This window comes from Protomyctophum bolini (assembly GCF_963924005.1).
Source record: "Protomyctophum bolini genome assembly, chromosome: 6".
Lineage (NCBI taxonomy): Eukaryota > Metazoa > Chordata > Actinopteri > Myctophiformes > Myctophidae > Protomyctophum > Protomyctophum bolini.
Genome location: NC_137867.1, coordinates 18,193,713 through 18,208,600, shown reverse-complemented (window position 1 = coordinate 18,208,600; position 14,888 = coordinate 18,193,713). Strand labels below are relative to the sequence as shown.

Sequence of the window (14,888 nt, the reverse complement as noted above, 5' to 3'; positions counted from 1 at the left end):
TGTGTTCTGTTCAGCACCTTGTGACTTTGTCTTGAAAGGTGCTTTACAAATAAAATGTACTTACTTACTTACTGTAGGAGCCGTAATGTGTGGCATTCTAATGTGCTATTATGATTGACGTAAGGTATGTCACTTTATTGGGCACTGCACAGGTAGTGGGCGTGTCACCGGGGCTGGGGCGCTGCCACTCTAGTTTTATGGCGTTACCTGTCAACTTACGTGTGGTGACAAGAATAAATGGTAAAACCTACAGCTGGAATGCCGCTACACTTACTATAATCAGTTGAAAACCCCTGCTTTAAACAGATCTTAAATCTGAGTTTTCTGTATAGGCCTACTATTTAAATAGTCCTGAGAAAAATGCTGCCATTGCCCATTTGTCCCAAAGTGGCAGTGCAAAAAAAGTGCTGCTATTTGTTTAAAAAATGTATGTATGTATACCCTGTATTATAACGATGCTGTTACATATAGCTCTGTTTACAAAATGCTGTACCCCCTCCAACTGTATAAAGGCCTACTTTCCCCATTTTCAACTGTTTTTATATTGTATTGTGACACTTGCTTTGGCAATGTAAACGTTTGTTTTCTCATGCCAATAAAGCTGAATTGAATTGAATTGAATTGAATTGAATTGAATTGAATTGAATTGAATTGAATTGAATTGAATTGAATTGAATTGAATTGAATTGAACTGAACTGAACTGAACTGAACTGAACTGAACTGAACTGAACTGAACTGAACTGAACTGAACTGAACTGAACTGAACTGAACTGAATTGAATTGAATTGAATTGAATTGAATTGAATTGAAATGCATCAGTCAATTACAGTATCAATCAATCAATCAAGAGCGCCACCCTTTGGCCAATGGTCTTGGGCTCCATGGTCTTCTCTGTTTGGCATGATAGCCAGCCCTCTATGCCAAGTTTCGCGGAAAACGATTGGTAGTTATTAAGCCAGAACTGCTAGTTTTTGCAGAAGAAAAAGATGGGAAAAACCACAAAAACAATGAGGTGGCAGCCTATAGGCTTGGCCACCTAATAACAGCGAACTAATACAAAATAAGATTTCATATTAAACCTTGTAGAGCGTCCTTATTCCTCTTCCCAATCACATTAATGCACACACGAAAATCAAAGCCTGGGTACCTAGGCTATCTTCCCATTGATAAAGCCTGAAGCTCATTGTAATATGTGGAAGGCTATAGGGCCCCCTGGTGGCTTCAGTGCACAATCTGCACATCCATTCCTTAGCCACAGACTCATTCACAACATTCTGGTGAATGGAATAGATGTAGGTGGATGGACGTGTGTGTGCGTGTGTGTGTGTGTGTGTGTGTGTGTGTGTGTGTGTGTGTGTGTGTGTGTGTGTGTGTGTGTGTGTGTGTGTGTGTGTGTGTGTGTGTGTGTGTGTGTGTGTGTGTGTGTGTGTGTGTGTGACCATTTTCCAAAATGTCTACTCTGCATCCATCCCTATGGTGGTACATGTATCCTTATTAATACCTTTCCCTCTCAATTCTGTTTCCTTTAAATATATTAATTAACAATATAAGATCTAAACAGCCTGGTGCTGCGGTGCAGTGGTCTCATTTGATGATCTTGGTCTTGATCTTGATCAAATAAATAAATAAATGAATACAAGAGAGAGAGAGAGAGAGAGAGAGAGAGAGAGAGAGAGAGAGAGAGAGAGAGAGAGAGAGAGAGAGAGAGAGAGAGAGAGAGATGGCACAAATATGGGAGTCCCGGCCATATAATATACTACATTCCCCAGAAGACCATGTGCCGTCGGTGCCGTACCGCACTACGTACGCGGACCTGTCTTATCTTTACGTGATGACGCAATTTTTGCCTATGTTGGAAGGAAGTGCTCTATCTGGAAGCTGAGGCGAAAGACGGGTAGAAATTAAAATCCCCCCCGACCGACCACACTGAATACACTGACTCACTCGAATGGTATCTGTGTTTACTGCGATCATACAAAGGTACGATATTCGTTATTGTCGTGTGATATTCAATAATTGTAATTTTCCACTTTGTTTTACATTCGTCAACGTCGACCACGCCCTCTTGGCAGTAAAAGCGCAGGTTTATTATAATGTTACGTTAGCTGACCTGTAGTGCTGCTAATGTTAGCTAGATTATTGTCTTCCTCCAAGCGATGTCATTTTGGGTTTACAACAAATTACTATTGAACCGTTTCCTCTGTGTAAAATGGTCAATAAGTAGGTCAAACGTCTCAGCAAGCAATGTGCATTCTTCCTGCAAGACAATGAAATGAAGGGGGCGCACACTCATTTTTTGTAGATATTTATAATTATTAAGTAATAGAGAACTATAATATGCTATGCTTTCAGTAAAGATTCAAACAAAGAACCACGTATCGTATTTGTTTTGACACTTGATATTCTTACAGCTGTATCCTTCTTCTCACGCGACAACAATGACATGTGTGGGCGGGGCCCAGATAAAGGATGAGCTCATGCTGGCCATGATGCAACATCTAACTGTTGACATTTAGTTGACACGTCGACTGATCCTTACCACGATTACCTCGACAAAACATTTATATGGTCCTACCCAGATTCATGTTGTAGAAGAATCCAGTTTACACTTGAATCCATTTTAGCCGACAACGTGTCTCACACACACACACACACACACACACACACACACACACACACACACACACACACACACACACACACACACACACACACACACACACACACACATGCTTCTGATGTCCCACACACTCTCAACAACATGTGTCTCAGTGCTTGAATCCAAACAGTACAGAATGTACAGAATGTGTATACACATAGAGGCTTGAGATCACCTGATGGCCATAACTCCTTATCCAGAAAACTCCTTATCTGTAATTACTAATCAGACTCACTAAACAGCTCTGTTATTAGAATTCAGTACTGTGTACACACACACACACACACACACACACACACACACACACACACACACACACACACACACACACACACACACACACACACACTATTATATACTCCAAATTAAACATGTGTAAATATGTTTTGTGTCTCTTTAGATGTCAGTGATTGAGGACCTTCCAGCAATGGATGGACCAGACCTCTTAGGTCTCCTGTTTCATGGAGAGAATGATACTCCTGATCCCTTCTTCCCTGATGGGAAAGCTCTTATTGAAGACTGGCTGGCTGAGCAAGATGTAAGAATTACTTGTATTGCCAAAATGACAACTCCACAACCGGCATAGGTCAAGTCCAAAGAACAATAACAGGACACTCATTCTGTTAGTTATAATGATTGGTGTGGACACTACAGTAATTTAGAATAAGAGCTTTCTCACTGCTGTCTATGTTTAATGACAAGATTTTTTACTCAATGTTTGCTCACGTAGTAACAGAAACAGCTGCTGTCACGGTTTACTTGTAAGAGCTCTATGTTTGTGTTGACACATGATCTAGTGTTGGCCCCTTACAGTATGCCATCTCTAGGATTTACAGTACACAATCTCTAAACTAAATTGTGGTAACAATAGAAACTGTCACACATAACTGGAAAACCAGACACTGCCATATACAATTCCTCCATTGCTTTTTAAAATGTTATGTGGACACATTTAAGCACAAATGTTGTTTATCTGAAATAAAACAAGACAAAATATACTATTTTTCATTAGTGTTGGCTCTCAGATGGCTGTAACAATATGACTGTGTTTTCCTAGATTCTTACAGGTATGGATACAGAGGACTTTCTGTCCAGCTTGCTGGAGGGAGAAGACAGCATGACTGCTATCTGCCCCTCCCACTCTCCCCTGGGCAGTGACAGCGGCATTTCCGACGACAGCAGCACCAGTGGCGGAATGGGAACTATCAACATTCTGGGCTGCTCCAGTCCCCAAGAGAGTGACACGGACCCTGTGCCGAGCCCGGTGCCCTCTGAACCTGCCCTGGCACTAGGAGAGCCCCAAGTGGAGAACCTAGAAGCACTGGCTGTCCAGACAGACCACAGCTACTCTCTGCTGCAAGGCGGAGGCGTGGACCTGGATGTCCTCCAGAGTGTGAGAGCAGAGAAGCCGGACATGGATGTTTTCATTGATTTGGGTATGCATGGTAGCCTAATACAAGATGACGCTCATCATTTTGATAGTCATTTGTTCATGTCAATAACTTACCCATTTTCCATAACAAGTTAAAGCCTAAACATTTAATCTGCAGAATGTCTGTTTTTGTCTGTTTCAAACAAACTACTTGATGGGGGCATTGCATACTTCTCACACTGCGATTAATGTTAACTTAAAAAAAGGTATGGTATTGGTATAGAGTAGGGTATTCTTTTAAATGAGCATTTTCTGTTTATTCAGATGATCTGGAAAGTGAAGTAATGGAACAGGACTCCGCCAGTGACTGTGAGATGCCCTGCACTTTGGCCATAGAGAACTCAACCCAGGATTCCACACTGCACAGCAAAAACTCAGAACAGGTCAGTTTTCACTCCCTCATCAATATTATTCCACATAAATGTCAGACTGACATAAATGTGACCAGACAAGAGACGTAACGTTGACAAAATTGAAGAAGCTATGAAACCTCAAACATATTCTGTTAGTGTTTAGTAGCCATTGTTTTTTACAGTAATATCGTGACTTTCAAATTAACTGCATATTTGTATATGCATGTGTACTTACATACACATGTCACACGCATGCATCTATTTAATGACAAAAATATTTTCTCCTGAATAACTTCTAAAAATCTAAATTTTTCTCCTTCCAGTTCCAATTCAAGGAGCTTGTGCTCACTGAAGAGGAGAAACGGCTTCTGGCCAAAGAGGGAGCAAGCATTCCCTCTGACATGCCTCTCACAAAGGTAATACTGGCATGGGGAATAAATAGGGAACAATAATCTAATTAATTCTAATTGTGAATATATATATTTTTATACAAATGTTAAAAAATATAATAATCTATTATCATATTGTAAATGGTATAATTTACAATATCGACCAGAGCAAACGGTTGCGCCCTTCTTTGTCCTTTGTTGAGGGTTGACTGCAGTCAATGTGGTGGTCTCAAAAATATAAAGGAAGAAAAAGACTGCATTAGTATATTAAGGAAGACTCCTTAGACAAAGACTAAGACAATAGTCTTTATTTTATTTTAAAGTGCTCATTGCTCATAGTGAGGCTGAATAAAATTAGCAACCGTATTGGTCCTGGGACCTCCGTCACTCGTCAGTGATATATGCTTCTCATACATCATACAAATGAGGAACAATAGAATATGCTTATATCTTTTAGTATGCTCTATTATAGTAGAGCCTCTTGTTTCTTTACCCTACCTTGCCATTCTAGAAGTAGCACATGCAGGTAATGTAAGACCCAGCTGCTGCTTGAGACTGCTTAATGCACACTGATGACTTCTCCCTCTCTCTCTGTCACAGGCCGAGGAAAGGACCTTGAAGAGGGTGAGAAGGAAAATCCGCAACAAACAATCTGCTCAGGAGAGCCGCAAGAAGAAGAAGGTGTATGTTGATGGACTGGAAAACAGGTGAGCAAATGAAGACAAGAATTAAACATATTTTGAAAAAGAGATGTAGGCATTAAACAGAGTCCACTTGTGAGTACAGTAGGTTAAACATAAGCCCAAATCTGTGGATGCTTTATTTAGTTACGGCTTAGTTTTACAGATAAACCACATAGTATGAATTGTAAAGGAGTTGTTCCGTTATTTCCGCTGTCCTGGATCACATAATAATGTTGAAGAAATTATAACTAACAATGTTGAGCATGTTTTCTTTTTTACTCCAATATACAGTATAGCTACAATATGTATTAAACATGCCTTACATGCTAATTGGTAATGCTCCCTTCTTCAGAGTTGCCATCTGCACAGCACACAACCAGGAGCTACAAAAGAAAGTCCAACAGCTCGAAAAAGACAAGACGTAAGGCGGCGACTCTTGAAAATCATCATATGCATTCATATTCATAAATACGTAATTTTAATGACACGTGTCATCCTTCCTATATGTGACTATTTTAGGTCATTGGCAGAGCAACTGAGGAAGCTGCAATCTATTGTAAAGATGTCCACCTTGAAGAACACCACCACCAGTACTTGTGTTATGGTAAGAGAAGAACAAGCTATATACTATCCCCTTTTTGTCAATCACTGATGGTCAAACACACTAATAACCTTTCTACTCGCATTACACTACGCACCAGGAAAACAAGCGCTCCCTCCACTGTTGTTGCCTTCACAAGGGCTAAATGTGTGGCAGACAGGCGAGTAAGATAATTGAGAAAGGTTTTACAGTTGAAAATATATTAAGAAAAAGACAAAAGCAGTGAGAATGGAGAGACGAGGAAAGGATCTGGTAAATACTACTCCTCTATTTGGACAGCAGATGGCACCATTATTTAAAGCTACAGGATGTATCTCAGATCAATTCATAATGTGACTATCCTAATATGAAATCTCTAAAGTTAATGCACAACATATACGCTTGCGCATGGTCACGGGGGTATACGATTATTTTTACTCTTGGACGGTATACTACGTATATAGCGTAACACGGTAGAACACACCTCTGATAAACCCCTTGAGCAGTGCCGTCGCTACCTATAATTGCGAAATACGCACTGCGAGTAGGGAAACATCTGTGCAGCCATAACCCGCTTCAACCTATCCCTGAAAGTTGGCAGCCTTGCATTGCATTTGCATAACGACTTTTAATATCAAATGTCCACTCTGTGGTATTATAAGGTCTTAAATTTGCAGATACACTGTATTCTTAATTTCCCTTCCATTTGTTCTCGCAGGTTTTCCTCCTGTCTTTCTGCCTCATTATCTTCCCTTCAGTCAACCCGTTTGGCAGCAGAAGTACAGGACAGAAAGAGCTGTACACACCGTCTTCAAGTAGGTTTATTACACATGAGAAAAAAATATTTTACTATCACAAAATTAGATTCTGTCAGTGCCATTTTTGTAGAAGATTTTATTTTATTTCATCTTCTGCATTCATTTAGCAGAACTGTTCCCTTGTATTGAGTGTATATGCAGCATTTACTGTGTGGAAAGGCAGGGAATTGAAGGCAGAGAACTATGACAGCATAGCAGCCGTATATGTAGAAATCCCTTTACAGATACGTAATTTCATGATTGAATGTTTCTTTGAGACTGTAAAAGATCTCTCCTACTTCAATGATATGAATATCGAGTCTTTGAATTGGGGTGATGAAAAACTTCATTCTGAAATGAGATATTTGAAATACAGTGACTCCTACTTTTACAATTGATGACATAAAATGAAAACATATTATAGATGGTGTTTAAAGCATAGACATAGTAGTAGTATGTAACTACTCTGTCATTGATGTACTGTACTCCACCTTTGCAGTCATGTCCAGGACATTGCGTTCGGTGCCCCAGGAGAGTACAGACGCTGTGTCTTATGTCGACTCTGAGGAAGAAGAGCTCCTCCTGGTGCCGCCAGCAGAGGTGGAGAATGTCAAGGCTATCTTTGCTGTCGGTCAGAAGAACCACACCCCAGACTTCCAGCGGGTGGAACAGGCAGACTCCGAGACTGGTATCAACAGCAACTCCTCCGCTGACTTCCCTTCCAGTCAGGCCACTCAAGCAGGCGAGGTGAAGCCAGACTCGGGCGGAGGAGTAGAGTCTACGGCAGAGGGATCCATAGAAGCTGTTGTGGCCTCTGTAACGTATGAGGTCCCGGGATCCAAGGAGAACTGGATCGAGCTGCAATCGACGTCAGTCATATTACAGCAACATCGGTCGGATGAGATGTAGTAGCTGGATAGAACCAGCAGAGGGAGCCATATATATTTGTTTTGTTTTCAGGTGCTAGAGGTCTCCTAAAAGCAAGGACTATTAAAAGAGGACAGGAAGCGAATACCGTACAGTGGACTCCATGTTGCTCCCTGGAAGGAAAGAAACATGGGCAATGGGCTATATTCAGCCAACACTTCCGCGTTCAGCTTCCTTGGTCTCAACTGCGCATGTTTCTTTCCTTCGAAGGAGCAACATGGAGTCCACCGTAGGTCTTTGCTGCCTGTCCTCTTTTAATAGTCCTTGCCTAAAAGGAGGAAGAGGAAAAAAAATCTTTGAGTTTGATTTGTCCCTACTGTCCCCTGTCAGTCTTTGAACATACTACTGTTCCTTTGTGAGCACTTTGTACTAATTATCATGTTCAGTGATTATAAAGGATTTAGACTATTTCCATGTTTAGAGATTGTTACCTGGCTGCGGTTACCTGGCATTATGTCGGTATCACACATTACCTAAGAACTGAGGATTCACCATCAGAAGTGCCCCTTAATCAGTCCACAATAGATAACTTCAATAGAAGTAATTGCATAGATGGTGCCTCAGCACTACAATATTGCAAAATCCCAGGGAGATCTTTGCTTGAGTCTTGAACCATCTTTGTAGCTTGGTGCTGGTGTAGATGTTACTGTACCTTCATGAAGAATTACCTTATTCTCGTAGTGAATGATTCTGGAAAAGGTAGTCTAAGGGTATTTATACTTTGTTGAACAACCTCTTTGACAAGTGTCTTTAAAAAGAAATTGCATATTGTCAAGTGAAAATGCATTCTTTTTTGTTGAGTGAAAGGGTTGTACAATGAAGCACAAAATAGCCTTAATACTAAGAGCCAGCCAGCCAGCTAACAGCATCCATAGCATAGTAGAGTACAATATAGGCTGCTTAGTTCCCATGATGCTTTATTAAAAGTGGTTTGACTGCTGTACTGCTTTAGCCATTGCAGGACATTTGGCCATTTTAGTTAACTTGTAAAGTTTTTTTTAGCATTTCCCTTGTAACAAGGGTATTCATGCTCCTTTTTTATTTTTGGATTGTTTTTATAATCCATTTATGTTGTACAGTAAATCAAGCAAAAGGAAATAGGTCTGTGTCTGAATAATAGAAAATTACGCACTTTGTCATATAGACTTTGTTGACTGTGCCATTGTAGACAGACCCCAACCTACCCTCATTATCACTTTTCTCACCGTTTCTCAACTGTTTTGAAATTATTATTTTTTTAAACTTGTCCAAATTACCTCAAGACCTTTTGTGGCATGGAATGGGGTTCTAATATTTACTCTGTAATCTTTGTTGCAGACTTGCAGTATAATGTCCCAATGAGGCTTTAGTTTATTGTGGATTTCTTATCGGTCAAATGGAATGGTATTGGAACTGCTTTTTGTTATGATAGACTGTCAGTGGGAGTTTTAATGTTTAACATGTTAAAGATAAAGGTAAAATGCACTGATATTTGCCATTGATCAAGAATAGTAGAATGTAATTAAACTCAAAAGATTGGTGATAATGTGTACATTTGAATTGTTTATGTATTATACATGTATGTTCATCTCTAATAAAATCTTTTTATATATCAAGATAAACAGTAGGCCTACTTATTTAGTTTGACACTATGCAATGTTTCAAGACAATTAGGTCACGTGTGTGTGTTTCTCAAATATGTTCATGGACATCCCTTTAGTCTGTCACTATGTTGCATCAATATGCTAACTACCTCCAACATAGCCTATCTTATTTAGCCAACACATAACAAATAGTGTGAGGGGAATTCACAACAACCCCTCTTGGCCATTCAGAGGCCACCAAGTAGCTGTTTAGTGTTCAGCATACTTGGGATCAACATACGTCCCGGACCTGAGGGTTGAGTATTGAAAGTCTCCATTTGACCTCATCTTAGTCGTAAATGTATATTATTCTATTTTATTTTATTTTTACATTTTCAATCTATGAGAGTATTTCCCTGAGGAGGGAGAACGGCACCAGCTTCCCCCTTAGAGCTCAGAACATGTAAAAATGCAAAATATAAGGTGCTTACCCTGATGCCCCAAATGTTAGAGATGCCTACGGGGGGCTTGTGCAATGTATTAGTCCGTAGTTTTCAATAAAGACGTTTTTTTTTATATCCCGTATGAGGTGGATTCCAATTATTCCCAATGGCCATAGATGGCGGTAGTGAGGGGCGCATCCGGTGAAAACCGGAATTACGCTCAACGTAAACAGGAAGTAAAGGAGGGGGGAATGGCGTTCGGCCACAAACGGGATTAAAACGCTTCTTTATTGAAAGCTAACTGACTAATACATTGCACAAGCCCCCCGTAGGCATCTCTAATATTTGGGACATCAGGGTAAGTACCTTATTTATATTATATACTTTTCATTTGCATATTCGGAGCTCTAAGGGAAAGCTGTGCCTGGTGCCGTTCCCCCCTCAGAGAAATGAACACTTTGACTATCGTTGACTGAAAAGGTCAAAAACGCTAAATGCGTAGGAAAAAAAAGAGACGAGAGTCTAAATCTTCGCCTACGTTTGACCCTAAATATAGGCCTAGAATAGATGCCATCGAAAAAAACTGCCATCTGTTGTTGTTAATGTGTGTTGTTGTCCTGATTATATTCCTACTTAATACTAGATTGAACCAGCAAGCAGATGATGATCAATAATGTGTCAGAGTTTAGACGTATTGTCAGCTCTGGGGAACAACTCAATCATCGCTGCCTATTTGGGATGATGACTCACGTGCGTAGTGCTGTGGCGTTGTCATGCGCTTATTCTGTAGAGGAAAGGTCGATCTCTTATCACCACCAGGTGGGGACAACAGCTTACATTTTGAGCTCAAAGGCCGATGCAGTGCACTCTGTGGAGGTGTCAACGTAGGCTACAGTATGGTTTGTTAGATAAACTAATCCATCCACTTGCACATGAATAGGCTACACATTATTGTAGTTTCTAAAGGTCGTGCATGCCTCGGTAAATATTTAAAACAAGGGCCGTTTTTTCTCTCCAGGTCCAGAAGGGCAGCTAATTTGCAAAAACTAGCTGAGACAGGGCAGCTCATTAAAGAATCAAATAAATTGGAGGCTGGAGCGCAATCAGCACATACACGCAGCTAGCGTGTGGGTCACCCCTCACCTGTCGACAGAAAAGTGTTGAATGTAAGTTACATATTAAGAAGTCAATAAGTGACTAGGAGGCTGGCACGCGTCACTTTTCATAGGGGGTCCGCAATCCGCATCTGTCATGCATCTGCCGGAGGCCCCTCGTTAACGTGATAAGAACTGTGGCGACGCGACACACACACACACACACACACACACACACACACACACACACACACACACGTCGCCCCCTCGGGTCATAAAACAACCAGGGGCAGGTGGGGCACGAGTCCATTGTTATGACAAGAGTCGCTGTTGTCTTGGCAGTGGGTGTGGGGTCGCCACGCGCCAAGAACCCCTGACCATTATGCAAAGGATTCCTATTCAGTGGACGGGCATCACTTTGACGTGTGCCGTCGCTCTCAAGCTGTTCTGGTCACTTTGTACCAATTATTCATGAATAAAAAATCGTGTTTTACTTGAAACAGGCTTGTTTCTGAGTTCTCTGCACAACTCTGGGAAATGTTGTTTCTCGAACAGAACACTGTTCCCCAAATAATATTTTTGGGGTTTTTTAGGTGCAAATTAATACGGGGAAAAAGTGGGACAGAGTTTAACTATCAATGGACTTGCCACTTTGCAGACTAGCATGCTAGATTAACATAAATATGCATAGCCAAAATGGTCTAACATATTCAGAGTTGTTTTATAATAGCCATGAGAAAACACCACATGTCCGCAGTGTGTGAAGTTACAAGTACATAACAATTATATAACACACAGCGAACAACACAGCAGGTGGAGCCGCATATCAACCTGCTGTGTTCAGTGAACACAAAGTGGAATAGGTACTACTGAGACCCTTTTGATGGGAAACGCAGCCTCCAGAGATCCATAGTTTAATTTAGTACATTCTCTGGTGATGTTGGATGTTGTCGACAACAGGCAAGAGTGAGAATGGGGTGGGGGCGGGGGGATTTCTTGAAACGGTGTAATCCTGACCCACGTGGGGTTGTCAACAGGCGCACTGTTTAGAACGGTGTCGGGACTCGGTAGCAGGGACTTTTGCTTTCGTCACCTCGGCTGCTCTAAGCCAATCGTGAAAGGCAGCTAGGGGAAAGACCGCCCCTTGCCGAGAAACCCCACAGCCCGCCTATAAAACCGTCCACAGCCTATTCAGAGCTCAGAATATCGCAAGCTTCTATACAGAGACAACAGCGCAGACTATTCGAATCACCACAAAAGACCCATCGCTCTTGTTGGATTATAATCATGACTCTGGAAGAGATCCGTGGACAAGAAAACACAATGGACAATGCTGATAGGTAAATAAGCAGACAACATTTTTTGCAGCAATTCAAAAAGGTTCAATGCATGCATCGTTTGAACAATTTCATAATGTATATTCAGCCAACTGACAAGCTGTATTTCCCCCTCTCAGGATGCACAACGCCGGTACAGCTCTGGAAGAGCTGCTGGTCGCTGCAAAGAAACAAGCCTACCTGACGGTTGGAGTGTACGAGTCCGCTAAAATTATGAATGTGTAAGTATTGTAATTCAAGCCATGTTTGAATAATATCAAACAAACATATTATTATTCTTTTTTTTTCTCTCTTCAAAAAAAAAGCCTAGCTAGCAGAACATCTTCTCATGGTCTTTGTTCAATGTCTTTGCAGTGACCCAGATAGCGTGGCATTCTGCATACTCGCCACTGATGAGGAGTACGAGTGTGATATTGCTCTTCAGATCCACTTCACCCTCATCCAGGCGTTCTGCTTTGACAACGATATCAACGTGGTACGCGTCAACGACATCGGGCGTCTGGCTGATCTCGTGGGTGCAGACGAGACAGGGGAGCCCAAGGACGCACACTGCATTCTTGTCACGGTACGTCCTGTGAGTCAGTCATGAGTCACACAGTCAGCACTAGACAAATACTGCATGCTCTCTGAGTCCACTGTCTGCACTTTCTGCACGTTCTGTCTGGTTTCCTCTATCTAATGCTTTGACCCATTTCTTCACACAGAGCCCCAGTGCCGACCCATGGAAGGACCCAGCCCTGGACAAGCTTGGCCTGTTCTGTGAAGAGAGCCGCAGCATGTATGACTGGGTCCCCACCATCACTCTCCCAGAGCGCTGAAGCCCCAAAACACTCACATGATGATGATGATGAAAAAGAAAGTAGCAGAGCGGAGCCTTACTTGGGGGGGCTTTGAAGCCTTGCAACTACCTTTCTTGGATTAGGAGGCTGTCGCTCCTGCCTCCCGGTGCATTCTGGGTCAGCACGTTGGTTCTGGATTACCCTGAGGATGGGTTGAAGTTCAGAGGTCAAGTGTGGACTGGGTCAGGTGTACGTGGACTGATCGCCACTTTCAGGGCTAAAGGCCCGATGGACAGTGATGAGGAGATGAGTTGAATGATGGACAACGTTTTTCTTTTGTCCTAAAGCAAAGGCAATAGGGCCAACTAGAAAAGGAGAGAGGCTAAGCAGGAAATGGACTTCTGAAAGTGTGCACGCTGAATTGGAGTTTATAAGAAAGACTGGACCAGTTGAACCTCCCGAGGGAGTTGGACTTCACTTTTCTTGAACATTTCCTGTGTTAACAGGAAGTACTTGGAATAACCAGAGACAATGGGTTGCAAAATAGTGATGTTTCTACACCTGTGAAAGGACTTGAGAAGCATTTTTCTTTTATGGACTATAATACAGAGAAAACAACACCATACTATCATGTTTTAACTGTATACATGTTTCCATATTTTGTGAATAAATATTTCTTATTACACTCTAATTCTCTGTTGTCAGAAAAGTTATTTCCTCTGTGCATTCCTGATAGATTGCTTTAGCCTTACAGTGTGCAGTATGCTTTCATTTAACCATTTAAGAAGATTAGCTGAAATGCAACTGATAGAAGGAAGCTACTGCACTGCAGTGTGGTAGCTGATTAGACGTCAGAAGCAGGAAATGGAAGCACAAAAACCCCAACTCTCACTGTAGTCAGGCCTGCATGTCATCAGTGCCAGCCAGGAAGAGGAAAATAAATGTGGGTGACAGACTGACCGGGTGATTTGAAAGGGATGTTCAATGAGAGAAAAAGGGGAAAACAGAGCAGTTGCAACATTGCTAGTTGTGACGTGGGCTCTTTCCAGGCACTGACCTTTTACCGCCCATACACCAGCTGCCTTATGCGACAGCTTGCACAATCGCTAGAGCCAAGACCGGGGGAGGTCGGTTGGGGGACTGGGAGGCTGGGGGCCTGCCTGAGTGAGAGTTCTCTTTTGTTTTCAGTCCACACAGCTTCTGCAGTGTCAGCGGGGACTAGAGAGAGGTATCTGTGTCAGTGGGGAGTGTGGCTGGCTTCAGTTTGTGCATCCAAGTGGAAAAGGGAGGCTGCATTCTGTTAGGAAATGTTAACACAATCCTGCACTGCTTTAGTTTGATTATTACCTACCACAGATGTTGGGAAACTGCATTGCACACTTGGTTTGCAGATATTTATGGTTTAATATTAGTTTCAAAAACCCTGTAGCATCTGCCAAATATATTGCATGAACAAAGACAACATTGGCTAACTAAAACTAAAACTGCACGTTCATTATTTCTTTGTCCAGTTTCTATACTCATACAAATGCACCCCTCTTTTGGGGCATACAGGTGAGGCAGGCAGGCACAGACACACTGCACGCACATATGCACGTACGTACGCACGCTCTCCCTCTCTCCTGGCCCCATTTCTATTATAACTCAGGTTTAGTTCAAGTCCATTCTCAATCATGCTGTGTGTTGTGGTAGAGTGTGAGCTGAAACTGACAGTAAATAGTGGCCCACATCAAAGATGTCGGTGAGAAGAACTCACCTCACCTTTCCCTGCAACAGCCTCAAAGTTCATCACTGTCCAGATCCAGACTGTCTATTACTGTATGTTAATAGACACAGGCATACACATGCTGAG

General features: G+C 41.9%; 2 protein-coding genes across 2 annotated transcripts; both read left to right on the top strand.

Annotated features, from left to right (window-relative positions):
- Positions 1 to 1,836: 1,836 nt before the first annotated feature.
- Positions 1,837 to 9,422, top strand: creb3l3l (cAMP responsive element binding protein 3-like 3 like). The gene is made up of 10 exons (XM_080765313.1): positions 1,837 to 1,981; positions 3,061 to 3,198; positions 3,718 to 4,096; positions 4,357 to 4,475; positions 4,769 to 4,861; positions 5,435 to 5,541; positions 5,870 to 5,938; positions 6,037 to 6,121; positions 6,816 to 6,912; positions 7,394 to 9,422. The coding sequence occupies exons 2-10, from the start codon at positions 3,061 to 3,063 to the stop codon at positions 7,801 to 7,803; spliced, it is 1,497 nt and encodes a 498-aa protein (XP_080621439.1). The 5' UTR covers positions 1,837 to 1,981; the 3' UTR covers positions 7,804 to 9,422.
- A 2,710-nt stretch (positions 9,423 to 12,132) lies between these two features.
- On the top strand, positions 12,133 to 13,721 carry gadd45ga (growth arrest and DNA-damage-inducible, gamma a). Its single transcript, XM_080765528.1, has 4 exons — positions 12,133 to 12,260; positions 12,377 to 12,478; positions 12,612 to 12,822; positions 12,962 to 13,721. Exons 1-4 carry the CDS (start codon positions 12,208 to 12,210, stop codon positions 13,073 to 13,075), a joined length of 480 nt encoding a protein of 159 aa, XP_080621654.1. The 5' UTR covers positions 12,133 to 12,207; the 3' UTR covers positions 13,076 to 13,721.
- The last annotated feature ends 1,167 nt before the right edge of the window (positions 13,722 to 14,888 follow it).